Source organism: Salmo trutta, chromosome 19 (genome assembly GCF_901001165.1).
Source record: "Salmo trutta chromosome 19, fSalTru1.1, whole genome shotgun sequence".
Lineage (NCBI taxonomy): Eukaryota > Metazoa > Chordata > Actinopteri > Salmoniformes > Salmonidae > Salmo > Salmo trutta.
The window spans coordinates 49,886,617-49,909,944 of NC_042975.1; the positions used below are offsets into that span (position 1 = coordinate 49,886,617).

General features: G+C 41.3%; 1 protein-coding gene across 10 annotated transcripts in view; it reads left to right on the forward strand.

Moving 5' to 3' along the window:
- Nucleotides 1-17,759, forward strand: part of LOC115154907 (collagen alpha-1(XXIII) chain) — a 142,888-nt gene extending 125,129 nt beyond the window's left edge. For 9 of the 10 annotated variants that reach the window (XM_029701608.1, XM_029701613.1, XM_029701615.1 and 6 more), the window contains 17 exons: nt 3,052-3,105; nt 3,186-3,248; nt 3,362-3,406; nt 3,559-3,621; nt 3,836-3,889; nt 4,206-4,250; nt 4,335-4,424; nt 4,539-4,592; nt 4,717-4,782; nt 5,034-5,060; nt 5,302-5,370; nt 9,458-9,520; nt 9,643-9,669; nt 9,758-9,811; nt 10,108-10,194; nt 14,970-15,008; nt 16,506-17,759. In XM_029701608.1, coding sequence (XP_029557468.1) covers nt 3,052-3,105; nt 3,186-3,248; nt 3,362-3,406; nt 3,559-3,621; nt 3,836-3,889; nt 4,206-4,250; nt 4,335-4,424; nt 4,539-4,592; nt 4,717-4,782; nt 5,034-5,060; nt 5,302-5,370; nt 9,458-9,520; nt 9,643-9,669; nt 9,758-9,811; nt 10,108-10,194; nt 14,970-15,008; nt 16,506-16,508 — 903 coding nt within the window. In that variant the 3' untranslated portion in view covers nt 16,509-17,759. The remainder of the gene's footprint in view (nt 1-3,051; nt 3,106-3,185; nt 3,249-3,361; nt 3,407-3,558; nt 3,622-3,835; nt 3,890-4,205; nt 4,251-4,334; nt 4,425-4,538; nt 4,593-4,716; nt 4,783-5,033; nt 5,061-5,301; nt 5,371-9,457; nt 9,521-9,642; nt 9,670-9,757; nt 9,812-10,107; nt 10,195-14,969; nt 15,009-16,505) is intronic. The other variant, XM_029701609.1, reaches the window with a different exon arrangement.
- The last annotated feature ends 5,569 nt before the right edge of the window (nt 17,760-23,328 follow it).

The following is a 23,328-nucleotide window of genomic DNA, read 5'->3' on the forward strand; positions in this document are numbered from 1 at the left end:
TCCCTGTCCGAGTCTGTAATACCAACATGTTTTAAGCAGACCACCATAGTCCCTGTGCCCAAGAACACTAAGGTAACCTGCCTAAATGTCTACCGACCCGTAGCACTCACGTCTGTAGCCATGAAGTGCTTTGAAAGGCTGGTCATGGCTCACATCATCCCAGAAACCCTAGACCCACTCCAATGTGTATACCACCCCAACAGATCCACAGATGATGCAATCTCTATTGCACTCTACACTGCCCTTTCCCACCTGGACAAAAGGAACACCTATGTGAGAATGCTATTCATTGACTACAGCTCAGCGTTCAACACCATAGTGCCCTCAAAGCTCATCAATAAGCTAAGGACCCTGGGACTAAACACCTCCCTCTGCAACTGGATCCTGGACTTCCTGACGGGCCGCCCCCAGGTGGTAAGGGTAGGTAACATCACATCTGCCACGCTGATCCTCAACACAGGGGCCCCTCATGGGTGCGTGATCAGCCCCCTCCTGTACTCCCTGTTCACTCATGACTGCACGACCAGGCACGACTCCAACACCATCATTACATTTGCAGATGACATAGTGGTGGCCTGATCACCGACAACGATGAGACAGCCTATAGGGAGGAGGTCAAAGACCTGGCTGTGTGGTGCCAGGACAACAACCTCTCCCTCAACGTGATCAAGACAAAGATGATTGTGGACTACAGGAAAAAGAGGACCTAGCATGCCCCCATTCTCATCGACGGGGCTGCAGTGGAACAGGTTGAGAGCTTCAAGTTCCTTGATGATCACATCACCAACAAACTAACATGGTCCAAGCGCACCAAGACAGTCATGAAGAGGGTACGACAAAACCTATTCCCCCTCAGGAGACTGAAAAGATTTAGCATGGGTCCTCAGATCCTCAAAAGGTTCTACAGCTGCAACATCGAGAGCATCCTGATTGGTTGCATCACTGCCTGGTATGGCAACTGCTCGGCCACCGACCGCAAGGCACTACAGAGGGTAGTGTGAACAGCCCAGTACATCACTGGGGCCAAGCTTCCTACCATACAGGACTTGTATACCAGGCGGTGTCAGAGGAAGCCCCTAAAAGTTGTCAAAGACTCCAGCCACCCTAGTCATAGACTCTTCTCTCTGCTACCGCACGGCAAGCTGTCCAAGAGGCTTCTAAACAGCTTCTACCCCCAAGTCATAAGACTTATGAACGTCTAGTCAAATGGCTACATAGACTATTTGCAGTGCCCCCCTCACCCACTCTTTACACCACTGCTACTCTCTGTTGTCATCTATTCACAGTCACTTTAATAACTCTACCTACATGTACATACTACCTCAACTAGCCGGTGCCACAACACATTGACTGTATCGGTACCCCCTTGTATATATTCTCGCTATTGTTATTTTACTGCTGCTTTTTAAGTACTTGTTATTTTTATCTCTTATTCTTATCCGTATTTTTTTGAAACTGCTGTTGGTTAGGGGCTCGTAAATAAGCATTTCACTGTAAAGTCTACACATGTTGTATTCGGCGCATGTGACTAATAACATTTGATTTAATTTGATTTGACTTGTGAGGCGTCTGTTTCTCAAACTATATTAAAATACACATATTGTACCTTCAGAGGTACACATTATGATCTTACGCGGTACTGTTTAGGGTACATTTTGGAGATAAAGATAAAATATTTTGAATATAAAGGTACAATCATCACACTCACTCTCAAAAAAAGGGGTATAGGTTGTGAAGGTACCTTTCTGTTTCCCAGAGTACAAACATATTTAGTGTGCCTTCAATAACCTCAATACCCACCATAAGGTACAATGATGCATTTTTGCCACCTAAAAGGAACTAATGGCTTTGTCACTGGGGTGGCACCCTAAAAAGGCACATTTGTACCATATGGGTTTTTGCATGTACATTGATTGATTGATTTATCTTATGCTGCACTAAGATAAATAACATACATTTTTCTAACTAATCCAATCAATTAGTTCGATTTATTACACCGGTTACTGAAATGGTTGTCCCAGTTTAAATGGCTTAAGTAGTCTCCTCACAATGTATCTAATCCTGGCAGTTATTATGAATGTGGGTGAATAAAAATTGTGGGTGAATAAAAATTCCAACTCTAGGATATCCTCACTCTGGCTGGAATCCAATAGGAATTACGCATCACTTTTCAAGCCAGCATAATGTGACTTGCAGGCAGGGTTGCTAAATTCTGTTAACTTTCCCACATTTCCCAGGTTTTCCAGAAATCCTGTTTTGAAAATTCCTTGAAACTGGAGGGAATAGGCAGGGCATCTGGAATCCTTCAACCAGGACATCTGGGAATTTGGGGAAATGTGCTGGAATGTTCCAGTGCTCCTTGCAGGCATGATTTGGCTTGTAAACCATGAGTGTCAGGCCACTGTATTAGGGTAAAACTACTGTAGGTCTCAAAATAAGACCTGATGAGATATATAATGTATTGTCATAATGAGTTGAATTTTAATGGTAGCATTCACCAAGGAACTCAGTTGGTTAAGGTCACAGGACTGAAAATTCAACAAGCATGTCTCTGTCACTAACAAATACAGTCATGGGTGGTAACTCTACAATTTACTCGAAGGCAAGACACAGTGCGAAATAATATTTGTGGCGTGGTTTAGTCTGTGGGTGTGGTTTTCAGCTAGTTATTTTTGGCCACCTGTGAGTGGAAGTGTTGTACCATTTTAAGTGATCTATTGTAAAGTTACGTTTTTGTCATTTACAATGAACAAATGGCTTTGTCACTGTGGTGGTAACCTATAAAGGCAAAAAAAACTGCTTTTGTTCCTGTGGACTATATGTAATGATGGTACTATCTGAGGTATGAACTGGGGCACAATTACATGTATGTACCTATAACTAAAGGTACAAAGGATGACCATACAGGGTACCATGTCAGGGACAAGCGGTTGTACCCTTTTAAGAACAAATCTAAACCTTTTTCTAAGAGTGTATAAAACCTGTGGTTAATTAATAATAATCTAATGTCTTGCAGTTAATTAATATGTTCCAATAATCTGATGTCTGCAGGGTGAGGATGGACAGCATGGCATGCTTGGACCACAGGGGCCTCCAGGGCTAAAGGTGTGAAATAGTATTATTCCTTCCTGTTCCTCCTCTCCCTTCTCTTTCCCAATCTCACTCTATCTCCATGTCTGTGACAGGGGGAACAGGGGCATGCCGGTGACCAGGGCAGGAGTGGCCTAGATGGACTACCAGGGATGAAGGTAAAGAGGAATAATTGTAAATGGAGATCTTGAAATATGAATATGCAGCCATTAATCAATTCACAGGCATGCTGACGTTCCACTGTGTGTATTCACTCTATGTTCTCGTTCAGGGGGAGAAGGGGGACACAGGAGACACAGGGCCTCAGGGGGACATGGTGAGTGGCTGCTCATATCACACTCTTTGACCAAAAGTCATCTACTGTGGATCTATGAAAATATATCTGCATTAGACACATCTTCCAAGATTAAGACATTTATTTTTTTCTTCATTCATTCTACGTGTGTTTCACTCTGTCTCCCTCTGCAGGGCTTACCCGGAAAGAAGGCTGTTCTTGACTCCTATGACATCGGCCTTGGCCATGTCTTTCAGGTGAGTTCTTAATTGGGTTCTTTAAAAGTTGATCTGAAACAACATTCTGCATTGTACTGCGACCCCACAAATTCAGATTGTACTATTTTATTAATGATTAAAAGTACCACACACCATAATATTATTCTAGGTATGCATTATGTATAACAGTCCCCTGTGCAGTACAAAGTCTTACTTTCCTTTTCTACTTTTCTACATTTGATTATTCCTGCAGGGTCCCCCAGGGCCACCAGGGCCACCAGGGCCACCAGGAGGACAAGGGCCAAAGGTGAGAGTTGTGTTTGAATCCATTGTGCTGTGCTTGCATGGGTTTGAATCCCATCCTCGTCTGTGGAAGAGATTTCGTTCTGGAGAGATTTGTCATTGTAGCCTATATACTGTATCTATTATACACAATGCACAGTGTGTTGTTTATATTATCTGACTGTAAGTTGTTCTAGCTAAGTGTCAGCTAAATGACCAAAATGTCAATGTATCAAATATGTTGGCATATCTAGCATTGGGGCAGTGATCTACAGTATGGCTTTGGTTTATGGATTGACAATAGGCACACACATGTTTTCCTGTCTCCGTCATACCAACAGGGAGAATCAGGCTCACATGGTGCACCTGGAGCTGATGGGGATAGGGTAAACGACATGACTCTGTAATAATGAATTATTATTGTACTAGACATCATTGTATCCACCTCATGTTGTGCCTCCTCTCTGTAGGGAGCCAAAGGGGAGAGAGGTGATGACGGGATGCCTGGAGTGGCAGGGGAAAAGGGAGAGAGAGGTCTGATGGGCCTAACTGGGCTTGCGGTAAGTGGGATATGGGCTGTGTCCTGATGGATACCCAATGGGCTATAGGCATGGCAGTCTAGTATCCCACTGCCTTGTAGATTTTGTCCATATAATGTATTTTTTCTCTCTTAGGGAGCTGACAGCAACAAAGGAGAGAGAGGAGATTCAAGGTTTGAGGACAATCTGGTCAGTAATGTTTGAGATACCAAACTTGTATCTATACCAAACTGTTAAGTGTGATATCTCATCATGGTCGAGTAGTGTTATATGATTGTGTGACCTCTGGTTATCCTAATGCTCTTTGCTTCAGGCCCAGATTATCTCTATCGCAGGCCCTCCTGGCCCCCCCGGACCTCCTGGGCTCCAGGGATTCATGGTGGGTAACTGGTCCCTCTGTCTTCTTAATAATAGGGGGGTATCAAAAGCTTAAACTCTCTAGATACCAATGTTCTCTCTGCAAAGAGATGACTGTCAAACATTCCATACTCAACCTGTTCTCAGAGGAACCTAGAAAATCCCAATGTCTACTTGGTTGTAAAATGTTTTTAAATGATCTATGTGCTTTAATATGCTCTTGTGATGAACAGTGTTTACAAAGAGAATGAGATAACACATTGTGTTTTTCAGGGACATCACGGAATGCCTGGCCGCAAGGTGTGTTGTCAGGGCTCTGATCTCTTCCTGCCCCTAGAATGACACAGGATTCTTTAGGCTACTAAAGCTGCACTGGAATGCCCTGTCATTCAAAATGTTGCCTTAACAGATAATGAAAAGCTGGATGTTAGAATAGGGGAGGAAAATTGTACTTGCGGTAAATCAGAGAGAAGATGGATTGTAAATTCACAAGGAAATGAAAGCATTAGCTTGAAATTGTGCTTTTGTCAATGTCTCACAGGGGGAACCAGGTGAGATAGTGAAAGGAGAAAAGGGGGATGCAGGTGACAGAGGACCTCCTGGGTTAAGGGTAATTATATCCTATTCTGTCTCACTCATACTGCATGTTACGGTTGGGGTGCATTCGGAATATCTGAATTTAATTAAATTCAACCCATTAATTGAAATTGGAATTTGAATTGGACACCCCCCACAGGAAGCAGAATATTAATTCCATTTAAATTAAAGGAAGTAGAATTCAACATGAAGCATGACAGTCTCATTCCTTTGACTAATCTTTTACCAAAAGCATCTGCCATTTATTGCTGCAAAGAATACCGATGTCGTTTCAAATATTAGCTTGATTGCAACTTAAACAGGTCACACAGAATTATGAATTATTATGAACCTACAAAAGAATCTTCGAACATGTCCAGACTACTATAATTATTTAAATTCATTATTTAAAAAAAAATATTTTAAAATCTGTTTCAACCATATTTATTTTTTTACATAGTATTGATCACTGTATGTCAAAATAAACATGAGCATAGTTTTCCAGGCTCAGATCCCAGTTCAGATCCTGGATGAGCCCTCAGGACCATGTTTCGAGTTTCATGTTGGGTCTTCCAACGAGTGCTGCAAAAGTTGGGTGTTGCCCATTGCCCCTCTAGTACCTACCACCCAGAGTCTCAAGGTGTTCTTGTTGAGAGTCTATGAAGTTTATGTTGAGAGCTTACTGCTTTGAGTTCGAAAAATACTGGGATGAAGGGGTCCCTCTTTTGCTGTTTGCAGTGTGGGAGGTTTTTCAAGAAACTCTTGGTTTCAGTCTGAATGAACTCGTGTTTGGACATCATGTCAGAGGTATGTTGAGCTTGTAAGGTGGTTGCAGAGAGGTGGTTGCAGGACCATAACCCAAAAACGAAAACAATCCTGTATCTGATCTTCCCTGTTTTCATTTAGCTCCACTTTTTGGTTTGCTTCCTGTCTAAGTTTGGTGTGACTTTTCTTAATTTTGTTTGCCTCTTCTTGGGCAAAAGTTACTCATGATGGGAGTGGTGTCATTTAGGTTCCAGTTGTTGTTGTTAGTCAACTTTCAGTAGACACCCCCATAAGTATCTTTCAGAACCTCTCCTAGAATCCCACCTGTTTCGTTTTAATTGTTCTTAGGGACTCTTTGTTAGTTTCCCCTTTTGTTTGAATGACAATTTTGGGTTTCTTCCTAGGGAACGTAACAAAATGGGGGCTCGTTGCACATGCCAATTCAAAGCAATATTCAAAGAGTTAGTCTATACTGCTTTGTTGGAGGAGGAAATCCTCTCAGAGAGAGAGGCTAATGAAAAGGCTGCTACGGGTAGTGCGATGAGTCCCATAGACGTGCAACTGAGGGAGTTAGAACTAAAGACAAAGTTGGAGCCAGACAACAAGAACAAGAACGTGAGCATGCCATTCGATTACAATAGAGAATTGGAAGTACTCCGAATCAGAGTTTGATCTTGGTCGGAACAGCCGGCTTGTACCGCCTTTCAACTAAAAGGAGTTGGATGTATATTTTACTCTGTTTGAGGGGATTGCCACATCCCTAAAATGGTCACGAGATATCCTCCAAAGTGTTCTTGTGGGAAAAGTTATTGACCATAGCTCAGATTAAGACACTGTTAAAGCTGCTATCCTTTAGGCTTATGAGTTGATCCCAGATGCATACAGACAACATTTCTGTAAATTATGAAAGACAAAATCACAAAGCCATGTTGAATTTGCAAGGGAACAAGCATTACTTTTTGATCGGTGGAATGGTTCTCAAGAGGTCAAGGAACTTGAAGATTTAAAAACCCTCATACTGCTCGAGCAGTTAAAGAATTACCTTCATGAAAGGGTTGCTACACTACATGACCAAAGGTATGTGGTCACCTGCTCGTCGAACATCTCATTCCAAAATCATGGGCATTAATATGGAGTGGGGACTTGCTTCCATTCAGCCACAAGAGCATTAGTGAGGTCGGATACTGATGTTGGGAGATTAGGCCTGGCTCGCAGTCGGCGTTCCAATTCATTCCAAAGGTGTTTGATGGGATAGAGGTCAGGGCGCTGTGCAGGCCAGTCAAGTTCTTCCACACCGATCTTGACTAATCATTTCTGTATGGACCTCGCTTTGTGCATGGGGGCATTATGATGCTGAAACAGGAAAAGGCCTTCCCCAAACTGTTGCCACAAAGTTGGAAGCACAGAATCGTCTAGAATGTCATTGTATGCTGTAGCGTTAAGATTTCCCTAGCCCGAACCATGAAAAACAGCCCTCAACCATTATTCCTCATTCACCAAACATTACAGTTGGCACTACGCATTGGGGCAGGTAGTGTTCTCCTGGCATCCGCCAAATCCAGTTTTATCCGTCGGGCTGCCAGATGGTGAAGCGTGATTCATCAATCCAGAGAACGCTTTTCCACTGCTCCAGAGTCCAAAGGCGGCGAGCTTTACAACAGTCCAGCCGACGCTTGGCAATGCGCATGGTGATCTTAGGCTTGTGTGTGGCTGCTCAGCCATGGAAACTCATTTCATGAAGCTCCCGACAAACAGTTCTTGTGCTGAAGTTGCTTCCAGAGGCAGGTTGGAACTCCGTAGTGAGTGTTGCAACCGAAGACAGACGATTTTTACACGGTACACGCTTCAGCACTCGGCGGTCCCATTCTGTGAGCTTGTGTGGCCTACCAATTCCTGGCTGAGCCGTTGTTGCTCCTAGACTTTTCCACTTCACAATAACAACACTTACAGATGACTGGGACAGCTCTAGCAGGGCAGAAATTTGACTAACTGACTTGTTAGAAAGGTGGCATCCTATGACGGTGCCACTTTGAAAGTCACTGAGCTCTTCAGCAAGGCCATTCTTCTGCCAATGTTTGTCTATGGAGATTGCATGGCTGTGTGCTCAATTTTATAGATTTGCCAATAACGGGTGTGGCTGAAATAGCCGAATCCACTAATTTGAAGGGGTGTCCACATACTTTTGTATATATAGTGTACCTACATTTATGAGCACAAGAATCTCACTCAGAAAGCTGCAGTCCGTGCAGATGAGTTTGTGTTGACACATAAAACTACCTTCACAAACAAAGCACCCAGTAGTTAGCCCTGCGAGGTCTCATTCATTTTGGGCAATGATTTGGCTGGAGGGAAGGTCGTGCCAAATCCTGTCGTTTGTAAGGAACCCAGACCGGAGGAACCTGATGGGTTATTAGAAAAGTACCCTACACTGTTCCCAGAGTGTAGGGTACTTACAAGTGCTATGTCTAAGAAAGTTGCCGGGAGCAAGTCTAGTGTTGAGGAGGATGTCAGTGATCCTACCATGTTTGATCTGTCTGAGACGTTTATGTGGGATCCTGATTTCAGTAAACCTCCTGAGTTGACCTTTCCTTTGAAAACACCAAAGGTGAGCAAGTTTGTAGGACCACTAAAGGAAGAGGGGGACCCTACAGTTGACACTTCAATGTCTCGGAAGCAGCTGATTGCGGAACAGAGTAAAGATGTTTCCCTCCTCTTTTTGCTGAGATACATCCAGAGGAGGAGTTTGATGAAGATTGTGTGGGTTACTTTGACAGAGATGGTGTTCTGATGAGGAAATGGCATTCTCGCGCCACTTCTGGGCAAGACGATTGGCAAAGGTTATGTCAAATTGTGGTTCCAGTTACTCTTTGACAACAGATACTGAGGTTGGCTCGCGATGGTAGTATGGCAGGTCTTCTTGGGGTTAACAAGACATATGACCGTATCTTGCGTAACTTATGGTCTGAAACAGTATGTTGTGGCTTACTGTAAATCCTGTTATGTTTGCCAGTGGACGGTTAACCGAACCAAGCTGTACCAGTTGCAGCTTTGAAGCCTTGGTTGTTGTTAGTGATTCTTTTAGTTCCCCCTTCTGTTTTAGATACAGTTTTTGGTTTCTTTCTAGGGAAAGTAATAATAGTGATGTGTAGAATAAATTAACCATTTGAATGACGTTGAATTACCTAATTCTACTTTAATTCTGCTTCCTGTGAGGTGTGGCCAATTCAAATTATATTCAAATTCAATAATTACATTGGAATAAATGAGGAATTAGCAACTCAATTCACAATTGTCCCCAACCCTGCTGCGTATATCATTATGACCCACATAACTGATGACACTATTTCTGCACACAGGGTATTCAGGGTCTTCCAGGTTCTACAGGATTGGTTGGTCTCCCTGGCACCATAGGGAGAAAGGTTAGCAGCATTTTTCATATGCCCTGTTTGTAGAGGATACGGACATGGCATCAGAGTCCCTTGCAGTATTTTTCAAAGTAAGCTGCTTCAGAATTAACTTCAATCATATTTAATTTCAACAGGGAGAGCAAGGATTGCCGGGATTAGATGTAAGTGTGTCTAAATCTGTCACATCCCCCCTGATACTAGTCTGGTTGACAAAGACCCTTCATTAACCACTACTTCTCTCCATGTCAGGGTTTCCCCGGGCTGATGGGAGAAAAAGGGGACAGAGGGGACAGAGGAGATAAGGTGTGCATCAGCCACAACAGTGGCTACTGTGGCTACGTTTATTAACCTTCTATTACCTAGCATGTTATAGTAAAATCTGGAGAAGACTTTGATGCTCGACGAGAGACTTGTCTCCTCTGGGGTCCTCTCTAGCAGTTGGTAGAGCATAGCGGGTGCTACACTTGTATAGTGGGTTTGATTCCTGGAACCACCCATACGTAAAAAGTTTTTATGCAGGCCTGACTAAGTCCCTTTGGGTAAAAGTATCTGCTAAATATATTATTATATATTATTGTTTTGTCACTCTTCTCTCTCAGGGTGACAGCGGGATGCTGGGAAAAAAGGGACTGAAGGGACAGAAGGGCGAGGAGGGCCCCCCTGGACTGGACCAGCCCTGTCCTGTGGTATGTCACTTCTTCCTGTCGCCTCTCCGCTCACTCTTCCTCAAACACTGTCTTTTCATTCAAGGGCAATATTTCTCTAAATAACACAATTATTAGGTTACATTTAGTAGAGCAGAGTTTATGTAAGGGATAATCAATGAGGGGCAATGCCTTCTATGGAAAATAATGAATGGAGTGGAAAGTGTGTTCCATGACGCATTATTTTCCAGAGAACGCATAGAGCCCTGAGTTGATTATCCCTTTCATACCATGGCTATAATTTAACACATTTTCCATTAGAAATGTGTTCATTTTCCTGTAGAAATGTGTTCAACATCCACTGCAGTAGCTAGAAAGTTTACTAGATATCTACCAAACAAATAGACTTGCTAGTTTAGCTTACCAAACCATCAGTTCTAGCTTGCTATTATCAGAATCGAATTCAACAATAGCAATACTGTTTTCAATTTGACTTTTGCTTTCAAAAGCAGCTCAAACAAAACATGTAAAAATGATATAATAAGGCTCCTCGTGGTTTGTGATGTATGGCCAATATACCTCCGCGTTGCGTCGTGCATAAGAACAGCCCTTAGCCGTAGTATATTGGCCATATACCACACCTCCTCGGGCCTTATTGCTTTTATATATCCATTATCCATGAGCTGTTCACATACTGTACATTTTTATATTGACATTGACTTCAGAAGAGACCAACCTACCATCCCAGTGCTGGAGAATAACGGACAGATCACTGAGCAAGTAGAGGACTATAAATGCCTAGGAACCATCCTTGAACCACAAAGCTCTCCTTCAAAAGGAAAACCAAACATATTTACTCTAAATGTCAACATTCTTGTTCTTGAGGAAGTTTAATATACACCAATCCATCCACCAAGCATTTTATGAATGCTTTATAGAATCCATGCTATCGTTTGATATTGTGGGGTAGTTTGGTGCTCTAGGAAACACTAGTCAGAACCCATTGAACAGGATAACAATAATCAGTGGGAAGGTCATTGGAGAAAGCCAGGAACACCCACACTCCATGACGGGGCACAGATATAGATATCTGGCATACAAGTCCAAGAGGGCAGCTTCAAGTTGTACGCCAACATCCATCAAACTCCTCAATTCTTGAAGTTCTTATTTTTATTGGGATATATACTGAACAAAATTATAAACACAACATGTAAAGTGTTCGTCCCATGTTTCATGAGCTGAAATAAAAGATTTCAGAAAATCTTATTTCTCTGAAATGTTGTGCACAAATGCCTTTACATCCCTGTTAGTGAGTATTCCTCCTTTGCCAAGATAATCCATCTACCTGAAAGGTGTGACATCTCAAGAAGCTGATTAAACAGAATGATAATTACACAGGTGCACCTTGTGCTGGGGACAATAAAAGGCCACTCTAAAATGTGCAGTTTTGCCACACAACAAAATGCCACAGATGTCTCAAGTTCTGACGGAGCGTGCAATTGGCATGCTGACTGCAGGAATGTCCATCAGAGCTGTTGCAATTAATTTAATGTTAATTTCACTACCATAAGCCACCACCAACATCGTTTGAGAGGAGTTGGCAGTAACATTAAACAGTATGTCCAACCAGCCTCACAACCGCAGACCACGTGTAACCACGCCAGCCCAGGACTTCTGATCTACAGGATCGTCTGAGACCAGCCACCCGGACAGCTAATGAAACTGGATTTGTACAACCAAAGAATTTCTCCACAATCGGTCAGAAACCGTCTCAGGGAAGCTCATCTGCCCGCTTGTTGTCCTCACCAGGGTCTTGACCTGACTGCAGTTCGGCATCGTAACCGACTTCAGTGGGCAAATGCTAACCTTCGATGGTCACTGGCACGCTGGAGAAGTGTACTCTTCACGGATGAATCCCGGTTTCAACTGTGCCGGGCAGCGTGTATGGCGTCATTTGGGCAAGCAGTTTGCTGATGTCAACGTTGTGTACAGAGTGCCCCATGGTGGCGGTGGGGTTATGGTATGGGCAGGCATAAGCTACGGGCAATGAACACACAACTGCATTGTATCGATGGCAATTTGAATGCACAGAGATACCGTGATGAGGTATTGAAGCCCATTGTTGTGCCATGGAAGCTGAAAATGTCCCAGTTCTTCCATGGTCTGCATACCAGACATGTCACCCATTGAGCATATTTGGGATGCTCTGGATCGACCTGTACGACAGTGAGTTCCAGTTCCCGCCAATATCAAGCAACTTTGCACAGCCATTGAAGAGGAGTGGGACAACATTCTACAGGCCACAATCAACAGCCTGATCAACTCTATGCGAAGGAGATGTGTCTTGCTGCATGAGGCAAATGGTGGTCACACCAGATACTGACTGATTTCTGATCCATGGCCTTACCTTTTTTTAAAGGTATCTGTGACCAACAGATGGTAATCTGTATTCCCAGTCATGTGAAATCCATAGATTAGGGTCTAATGAATTTATTTCAATTGACTGATTTCCTTATATGACCTGTAACTCAGTAAAATCTTTGAAATGAATATACCACACCTCTCATTTACCCCTTGTCCCTGCCTGTCTTCCTGCTCTCTGTGATGCAGTGGTAGCCATACTTTGCCAGCAACAAACCAGCAAGACTCTCCATCTTTGGTCACTGTAATATGGCATTAGTTAATGGATGGTTTGATGGCATGATTGTGGTGTTAGATATTTCTCCTCAGTCTGAATTATACTGTGATATTTGGGGGTCTGTTTTCCTCTCACTGAACTTCCTGTTATTTTCTGGGCCTAATAGTAAAGGCTTGCTTCATCCTGCAACAAGCCATAGTTTTCATAGCTTGGCATCCTTGATCAACCAAATCTAAACTATATCTCTAGGGCAGTACTTACGATTCATCGGGTTGAATGTGTCCTTCACTATCAAATATGTATTTAAAACACGCTTTTTTCCAGGGTCTCCTTTTTTCCGCCCGTAGAAGTGGAAGATTACGTGGTAGCTTATTCAGTCTCATGTGACTGTGTGGTCTAGAATGGGCTTCAATGGCTGCCAATGGAAGACCCTGGATAAAAACATGTTTTAAATGCTTATTTGATAGCGAAAGACACCTTCAACCCGACGAATAGTAAGTATTGTTCCCAGGGGTTGGAACTTTTTCAATCATTTCATTCTGAACAGAACCATTATTTATTTCTTGTTACGTTTCACTGTTCTGACCAGCAAAATAAAGTTTGGAACCAGTTTGAAACAAAAAAAAGTTACGGTTTATATTGTTCCTTTCTTTTCCTATTTAAACCTCTGTAATATTGTGTACTTTTACATTTAGCTCGACATTAAATTACTTCGACAATCAGTGTGGATAGAGCAGCTTGCTATGGCGTGGGTAAGCTATTTACATGCATTGGACACACGAGTGTAGGGCGTGAGATGCGACTGAAATTTTGCAGGTGGGGAGAGAATGAGAGAGGGTGAAGGAGGAGGCTTGGCTTGAAGTGCTGGGCATCTTGTTGTTGTGACATGCAGCTTCTATGAAGGAACTTTGAATGTCTTTGAAATTTAGAGAGTTGGCTTTATGTTGGACCAGCTACTGTAGCTAGCTAGCTAGCTAACAAGCTTGTGTTTCCAGAATTAAAATAAAAACACATTTTACCTTTTGTTAACAAATCCAAACGTGATAACTATAGTATCTTTAACTAGCATTGAAAAGGTTCATCCATTCTCCTCTAATAACAAATCTCTCTCCTTAATTTCTGAATCATGCTTAGGTCAGTAGGCTACTAGATTATGCTTGGAGGGGAGGGGCAGATAGCCTACTCACATACTGGCAAAGATTTTTAGCAGGCAGGCAGGCAGGCATAGGAATAAGCTTCTGAGTGACAGTGAGGTCTTTGCATCTTTGCATATAGGTCTTTGTTGCGTTTTTTTGAGGGACTGGAAAAAGATACCTGCAACTTAAAATAACATTATTAACCAGTTCCCATGCTTCTAAAATAGAGGTTATGTTCTGGAACAGTATAAATCACTTTTGTTCTCGGTTCTGATTCTGTTCCTCGAAAAATAGTTATTTTCCGGTTTTCGGTTCTGTTCCCTGAACCATTTCCAACCCCTGATTGTTTTAATATAGATATTGGATGTGCCTCTGTTGACTGGAAACATTATTTTGGTGAAACCCAATATTTTAGATTTGGTTGATCAAGTACACCAGGCTACGGAAGCTTCCGCAAAGAGCCATCTGTCTGTAAACAATGGCTCTTTGTGTAATGAACCAAAGCAAATACATGTATTTTAACAGTAAACATGTATTACCCCGTGATGTTTTAATCTGATTGTCAAACAAATCACTTAAAAAAGTAGACTACCTGCGCACGTTTCTCCACTCCAAAGTAACTCCACATCCAAACAGCGCACTGGGAGCACGCCATTTGATGAATGGAAAGATACTGTTACAAAATACCAAAAAAACAAAAGTTGAGACACTTGAAATACGGGACACAAATTCAGCTGTCTGTCCCGAGCTCATCAGCATGGGAAACTGTAAGGGCGCAGTTGATACAATGTTGCAAGTTTGCTAGCGAAAATTCAAGACAGACAGAGAGAGAGGCAGACAGGCAGGCAGAGTAGAGCGATGACTATGACTGAAAGAACCTTAACCAACTACATTTTAAACAAATAGGAGATTGGTGAAATTAGAAGGGGGGGGGCTGAGCCTGGTCCTCCTACCACTTTGTTGTTACAAGACACCCGTATTTACCTGTGGGCAATGCAATACTGCATGTTTGTTTAATGAAGGTGTTTCTTTTCTATCACCAGGGTCGGGATGGATTGCCCATACCAGGGTGTTCACATAAGGTTTGTACAGCAATAGTACTTCTATGAGGCTCTGTTTGCTTGGCCTGCTCTGGCCCAAGTAGGCATTTGGCTCTCTTGGAAGAGTTTAAGAAGTTTTATACAAAGGGAGGTAATCCTGAATGTTGTTTGGTTAAAACCACATTCTAGCCGGTATCTATTCAACAAGATACTACCAAGTTACCACCATCTAAATCTATGATGTTAAAATGCCTATTTACTCTGTTCCATCTGACTACGCAATCCACTTTTTCATCAGCCCATGCAAGCAATTTATCAACTTGATCTCCACTATAAAACGCATCTAGACATTATCTCACATTTCTTTTAGACTAACATTTAGTTTCAACAGGGGAGATTTGTATGAACCTTGCGGTCTGGCTCTCCGACATTTACAACATTGTTTCAATATTCAAATTCGATCTCCAGCTGTCCCATAGTAATGAACGTGTCTGGAGTCGGGACGAGACAGACAGACAGCGCTTCTCAGCCAGTTGAAATCATGAATCAGCTGGCATAATTTTTATGGATATATACAAAGAAATGTCAATTGAAAAAAGGTAAAACAAAGTGCAGCTAGTTTGCAGTCTTTCCAGCTTCAGTTTGAAGTGATTATGTTAGCTGTGTTGTTGGCTAGCTCCTGCTTTGAACAACAGTGTCCTGACAAGTGAGCACATGTGCTATGCCAGGCAAAATCGCTCCTCTTTAGCTCATTGTTATGGATGTATCTAAATAAATGTCACTAGAAAACAGCTTAAACAAATGCAAATGGGGCTACTTTGCTGTTATTCTGGCTGCACTTTTTGACTTGACTGTAAATTAGCCGTAGTTGGCGAGCTAGGAAGCAAGGGATAAGAATGTTGCCAGCCAGTATGGCAATGGAACATTTAGAACGAACGACTGGATACAGAACAAAAGACTGAACGACTGGGTCGCGTCACTAGCAACCGAACCGATAGAACGAACAACCAGCCGGCTTGGGTAGCAACCCTAGATTTGTGTCGGGACTATATCTTGTATGGATGAAATAGTATGAATAAATTAATCAAAATAACGTTTTTAATTCAAATATGTAAATCATTATTTCAATATGTTGTTAACCTGTTGTATAAAAGTGATAATGCCCTCGAAGCCGGTGTTTGGAGGATATATCGTCTTGGACCGAACAACTATCGTGCCAATATATCCACCAAACACCGGCTTCGAAGGCATTATCACTTAAATATTTAATCTTATATAGTGTACAGCAGTGGTTCCCAACCAGGGGTATGCAGACCAGTGGGTGTACTTGGCCTACCCACAGGGGGTACTTGAGAAGACATGAGTCCATAAGCCTACTGGTAAAATGCACGAGGGGGTACTTCAGCGGTACTCTGGGCAGAGAGAAATTCAGCTGGTGGTACAGTAACTGAAAAAGATTGGGAACCACTGGTGTATAGTATGATTGTACAGTATAATTTACCTGCTAGTGAATGTGTCTCTGCTCTTGCTCTTTTTCAGTGATGAGTTACCTGGGACATGGGATCTGTACATATCGATATATATTTTTCAACTAAAATTCAAGTGTAGTTTTTGTTGTTGTTGCCAATTCCTATTTAATATGTTGAGGTTTTCATATTGGAATTTGGATTGTGCGTCTATCACAATCAATATTTTTTACTTTTTGCATATGAAAAGAAAACCATTTTTTGTTTGTTTAGAGATTAGGTAGAGGAAAGATATAGTGCACACAAAGAAGGAGACTGGTTACAAATGGAAAGGAGCAGCAAATGCACTCAGCTCCAGATGGAAAAATGTTGCTGCTTACAGTATATCTAATCGGGGAACCTGAAATACAGTATTAACCTGAAATACTACAGTATTAACCTGAAATACAGTATGATTGACTGACTAACAGACTCACTAGTGTTCCCACATGGAGATACAGCATTGGAGTGTGCAACTCAGCCTGCACCTTGCAAATGATTCTACCCCATCATTCCTGTGATTGTTGTTTGCTTTGAAAGAACCAACCATCATGGCATAGGCCCAATGCCATGCGCCTATCCCAACCTTAGGAAAGGTACAGATGTAGGGTCTTAATTTGAGCCAGTTTGCTTACAGCAGGAAAATAATCCTACAGCAACAGGAAATGTGAATTATTATGTGAATTATAATTAATGGACATTTTTTGTAGGGGTTGATAAACATTTTGTTATGGCAAATCAAGTTTGAAATTCTTATGTGGAAATTACAAACTTTAGGAGCCTTTTTAAACCTCAAATACATTACAAGTTTGCGTGTCCTGCAGTGCAGGAAAATTCTCAGCCACAAAAGAGTGATCAAATTAAGATCCTACATCTGTATGGGGAAGCACAGATGCTGGCCCTCACCATGGAACCTTTGTTTGCAATAATTTTCCTAAACATGCTTAATGTTTAGATCATTATTGGTCTAAAAAGTTGTAGGATGTTTATGGTGGTTTCAAAGTTTTTGCTGAGTTGTTGCATCAAATGCTTTTTTCATTCCTCTGAGTGCTCTAACCATGCTATGTGGAGTTAATTGACACAGAACACTGTACAACTTTTTGAATTAGGCCTATCATGAAAAATGTATGATAGCAATCCTAAAAATGTTTTGAAGACTTTTTACATCTGACATCAAGGTAGACAAAAACATCTACCTGTCAAACCTACCTGGTTGGCTGATTGGGTTAAATGTTTGTTCTAGGACATGCCGTTTTTAAGTTGTCTGTCATATTAAATACTATTTTAACTTCTTGAGGCTACCTGGGACGTTAGCGTGCCACCTGTGGCGCACCCTATCAACAGCAGGTGCATTTCAAGAGCGGCAAATTTGAAACCAAATAAATGTACAAATTCAAATTTCTCAAACATACAACTAACTTACAGCCTTTGAAAGATAAACATCTTCTTAATCTAACCACGTTTACCGATTTCAAAAAGGTTTTACGGGGAAAGCATAAAGTTAGGTTATGTTAGGAGAGTACATTGACAATAGCGGTGTGCAATGCATTGTCGATTCAAAGACAGGCTTTACCAAAACCATACAATCAGCTAAAATTATGCACTAACCTTTTACAATCTCCATCAGATGACACTCCTAGGACATTTTGTTAGACAATGCATGCATTTTTAGTTCTATCAAGTTCATATTTATATCTAAAAACAGTGTTTTACTATGGCGTTGATGTTCAGGAAATCGTTTCCCTCCAATACCGGCAGTCAAGTCATGACGACAAAATAATTAATTAATATTAGAAAACATTGCTAAAATATTATATTGTCATTCAAAGAATTATAGATTTACATCTCTTGAACGCAATGGACTTGTCAGATTTTAAATTAACCTTACTGGGTAATCACACTTTGCAATAATCTGAGCACTGCGCCAGAAAAATACGCATCGCGATACAGACTAACCGCCATGTTGGAGGAATCTAAAATCGAAAATACTATATAAATAATCCATTACCTTTGATTCTCTTCATCAGATGTCACTTCCAAAGAGTCCCAGGTCCATAACGAATGTATTTTTGTTCAAAAAAGCTCATCATTTATGTCGAAAAACCTCCGTGTTGTAGCGCATGATCTAAGCCAGCCGGACTTCACTTCACTTCAAGAACGGAAAAAATATATTTCCGTTCGTTCAAACATGTCAAACGTTGTATCGCATAAATCATTAGGGCCTTTTTTAACCAGAACATGAATAAAATTCAAGGCGGACCATTGGGTTTTCTTTTAAAACGTTTCGGAATGAGAGTACCCACCATCAAATCGCGCGCCAGGGTGAATGATGGACCATCACGTTCCATGGCTCTTATTCGGTCAGATCTCACTGTAGAACACTCAAAACACTTTGTAAAGGCTGGGGACATCTTGTGGAAGCAATAGGAAGTGCCAGAATATAATTCACCCCCTTTGTTTTTCAATGGCATAGGCTCAAAGTCAATTCAACACATCAGGTATCCACTTCCTGTCAGAATCTGTCTCAGGGTTTTGCCTGCCAAATGAGTTCTGTTATACTCACAGACACCATTCAAACAGTTTTTGAAACTTTAGGGTGTTTTCTATCCATATATAATAAGTATATGCATATTGTAGTTACTGGGTAGGTGTAGGAGGCATTTAAAAATGGGCACATATTTTTTCAAAAATTCTCAATACTGCCCCCTAGCCCAAACAGGTTAAATGCACATTGTTGTATTCTTAATTATGAAGTTTAAGTTGCATTGTACTTTATAATGTTGGTGGCCTACTTTTTTCATTTTTCTTCATTTTGTAAATGCTGTCGGTTGGTGTCGGTTCTGTCCATTGAGGTATAAAACAACTGTAGACTGCTGCCAAGATGGACGCCTGTTGTTTTCAACGTAATCTACTCATGTTTGCATACGCCATTTTGTGGTCAATGCCATCTGCTTTACAGAGCCGATAACGCCTGCACACTAACACTCAGTGCGCACTGGAGCAAGCGCAAGCAGCGACAATGTCATCGGGTCAGCCAGATGATTGGCAGACGATGGATGAATATTAAATGTTAATATTTACGGCTGTGAGGGATGAAGAAAAAAACGGCCTTGAAGACAATTACTGGAAAAATCATTGGAGGTTGCTGAGGGGAGGACGACTTATAATAATGGCTGGAACAGAGCAAATACCATTCCGCTCCAGCCATTACCACGAGCCCATCCTCCCCAGTTAAGGTACCACCAACCTCATGGGAATTCAATGGATATGTTTGGCACAACGGTGATAGGAATAGGGTCGTCTATGGGAATTGTCTTTTTGGGTTGGGCTTCAGCTGAACTGCAGTACCAAAAGTGCTCTCTGACCACAGTGTTCCAGACAATAACCCTGGCCCCCTGGTTCTGTCCCTTGTCCGTTTTGTCTGTTTATATTATTTTCTGTGTTTTTTTGTTGTCTTATTACATGTGTAAAAATGTGTGTGCATTGGAGTGGTTGACTCAACTAAAGAGCATAAAAGAATATAAAAGTTGCCAACCAGGGAACTTTTAAGCAGTTTTCTAGCCTTTTTGATGCGAGGCTAGCAGGGGAAAACAATAAATCGGCAAGGAAGGGAGGATGAACGAGCAATGACACTGGTCATCTACACCAGTGTTTCCTAAACTCGGTCATGGGGTGCACGTTTTGTTTTTTTGCCCTAGCACTACACAGCTGATTCAAATAACCAACTCATCATCAAGCTTTGACTATTTGAATCAGCTGTGGGAAAACCTGATCTACACAATATAAATGCTGCTGGTGTGAACCAGCTGGACTACTGCTATCATTGCGGGCGGGGGCGAGTCTGATCATGAGACCGATCAACGATTCAGAACTTTCTGAGATCAACCAACCAGCTAGGGGTCCTGCTGCACTATTATTGCACATGAGTGTTTAACTACAATGTTTTGTCCTATCTGTTATCTGTGTAATTTTTTCCAAAGGCTGGAACGTCTGGTGAATTTATGATTTGTGCCTTAGTAGGTCTATTGCCTAGCCTGCTTTGTGTAGCTTATAGGTGTATATGTGTACAACTGAATGCATTCAACTGAAATGTGTCTTCGACATTTAACCCAACTCCTCGATTCAGGCAACGGGGGGGCTGCCTTAATCGACATCCACGTCATGGGCGCCCGGGGAACAGTGTATGTTGCTGTTTTGTTTTATCAGGACCACAATGGAAATACAATTTAACTTTTTCTTTAAATGCATTAATCCACATGCATGGTTGTATTATGTTTCGAAATTGTCAAATAAAAAAAAATAAAAAAAGCTAATTGATGTTGTAAGAAGCTAGCTAATCTGTTGTAAGAATCTTTAGCGATAGATCTATCTACATATCAGGAACTTTGTCATTCCTCCTCAGACCTCACGCCTCCCCTAGTCAAAGATCAAACTTGCACTAGTCAAGCATCACCCCTCCTCCTCACTTGTACCCTTCCACTCTTTTATTCACAATGATAAGCTTTTCCATTAGCTGAAATACATACAAAGCACCTACGTATGCAAAGCTCTCACTCAGTCACTCAGAAACGTATTTCAGTTTCTGCATGCCTGCCAGCTGAAAATCTTTGCAAAAGTGTCAGTAGGCTATCTGCCCCTGCTCCTCCCCCTCCGAAGCATAGTCTAGTAGCCTACTGACATTACAAGCGTGATTCAGAAATTAGGGAGAGATTTGAAATTAGAGAAGAATGGATGACACTTTTCAATGCTGGGTAAGGATACTATAGGTATCACGTTTCACATTGGATTTATTAACTACTCTGAACAAAAAATAAACGCAACATACAACAATTTCAAAGATTTTACTGAGTTACAGTTCATATAAGGAAATCAGTCAAATGAAATAACATCTATAGATTTCACATGACTGGGAATACAGATATGCATCTGATACCTTTTTTAAAAAGGTAGGTGCGTGGATCAGCGTTGGACATCTCCTTTGCACATTTAAAAATATATATATATTTTTTTATTTAACCTTTATTTAACCAGGCAAGTCAGTTAAGAAAAAATTCTTATTTACAATGACGGCCTACAGTTCTAGACGACTGTTGGGAATATACTAGTAGACAAGGCAGTGGTTTTGGTTGGACAGTTGGAAAGCTTGCTGATGAGAGTGGTGTGAGGGAGTTGGAGGTTGGCCCTTCTCTGGTGATAGGGGATTTTCCTCCAGATCCTGTTGTTGATCTAACCTTGGTAGAGAAAATAAAAGAATGGTCAGAAGTCAGTGATATAGGAAACTGGTTGACAATTACGTTGGTAACAGTTTTATGCATTTTTTCTGCTTTTCGCAGATGGATCAAAGGACCCAGATAGTGGACACACAGGAGCAGGCTTTTTTGTCCCTGAATTTGATGTGTATGTAACCCTCTCACCAGGCTCGAATATGACTCTCACAATATTAACTTATGCAGAGTATCTCAGCAGCATGGGATGTTACATGAGAAGGACATCTCCAATAAGAATTCCTATTGTAAACTATCTAGGGTTATGACAATAGGGTATTAACTTCAGAATAAATGATTATAGGTTTGTTATTGAATCAGGATAGACCATCCCATGCATTAAATTAAATTGAGACAATCAATGACTCCACCAACTCAATATACATAACGTTCCATATGTGTATTAAAACATTTTCAAACACAAATACATTTTCAGACACAACAAAAGAAATAGAAAATAATAAACCCCAATGAGTCCAAGTTATTTCAAGTTCACTTAAATAAACCGTTGGCGTGCGTTGGAGCTCAAAAAATGATGACACCCAAAAATATCCTGAAGCACCTCACGTTGTGGTTACTCACTGCTTGGTAGATATTCCCTCAGCAAAGTATGGCAATTCCATGCAGGTTTCCTCACAAAGTCCAAGGCAAGCACAGCTACCCATGCAGACAGTACTCCTTAGCCGTAACCGATATCCCATGGGAACACGAACTCGTTAAGCTTCCCAAGCAATTATCTCCCAGTGTCACACGATGCTAGGCTAACCTCAATGCTGACAAATACCTCCACGACGAGACGGTAGCTTCAGTCTTTACTGAGTTTTAACAAAATTATAACAACTCTTTTATAAAATAAAACATGTATTTCCCTTCATATCCTAGTAGGTATGGGTTTTGTTCTAGTTCTGTCGTCTTCTTTTATAATTAATTTACCAACCGTCCTAAGGTAAAAACGTCCATCCTTTTTATCAACGTCTTTATCCTCTCTTTCTTTTTTTCCCAGGCCTCCCGTTAACCAGGTCAACTCCCATTGGCCACAACTTAACGAGCGACCTTATTGGTCAAAACTTACAATTCAAAGTAAAACAAACTATTCACTTATACATTAAATAAATATTTCTTCAAAAGCATAATGCATTAACAACATTACAGGTTAGGAGCAATTCAATTATCTTTTAAATATATAACCAATTAATTATAACAAATAAACTCAATACCTGGTTCAAACAAGGGTATTACATGTAGATATGTAGAAGACTAACAGATGGCGATACTAGTGGGTGGAAGACATTCATCCTGTCAGAATTATACACTGCTCAAAAAAATAAAGGGAACACTTAAACAACACAATGTAACTCCAAGTCAATCACACTTCTGTGAAATCAAACTGTCCACTTAGAAAGCAACACTGATTGACAATAAATTTCACATGCTGTTGTGCAAATGGAATAGACAACAGGTGGAAATTATAGGCAATTAGCAAGACACCCCCAATAAAGGAGTGGTTCTGCAGGTGGGGACCACAGACCACTTCTCAGTTCCTATGCTTCCTGGCTGATGTTTTGGTCACTTTTGAATGCTGGCGGTGCTTTC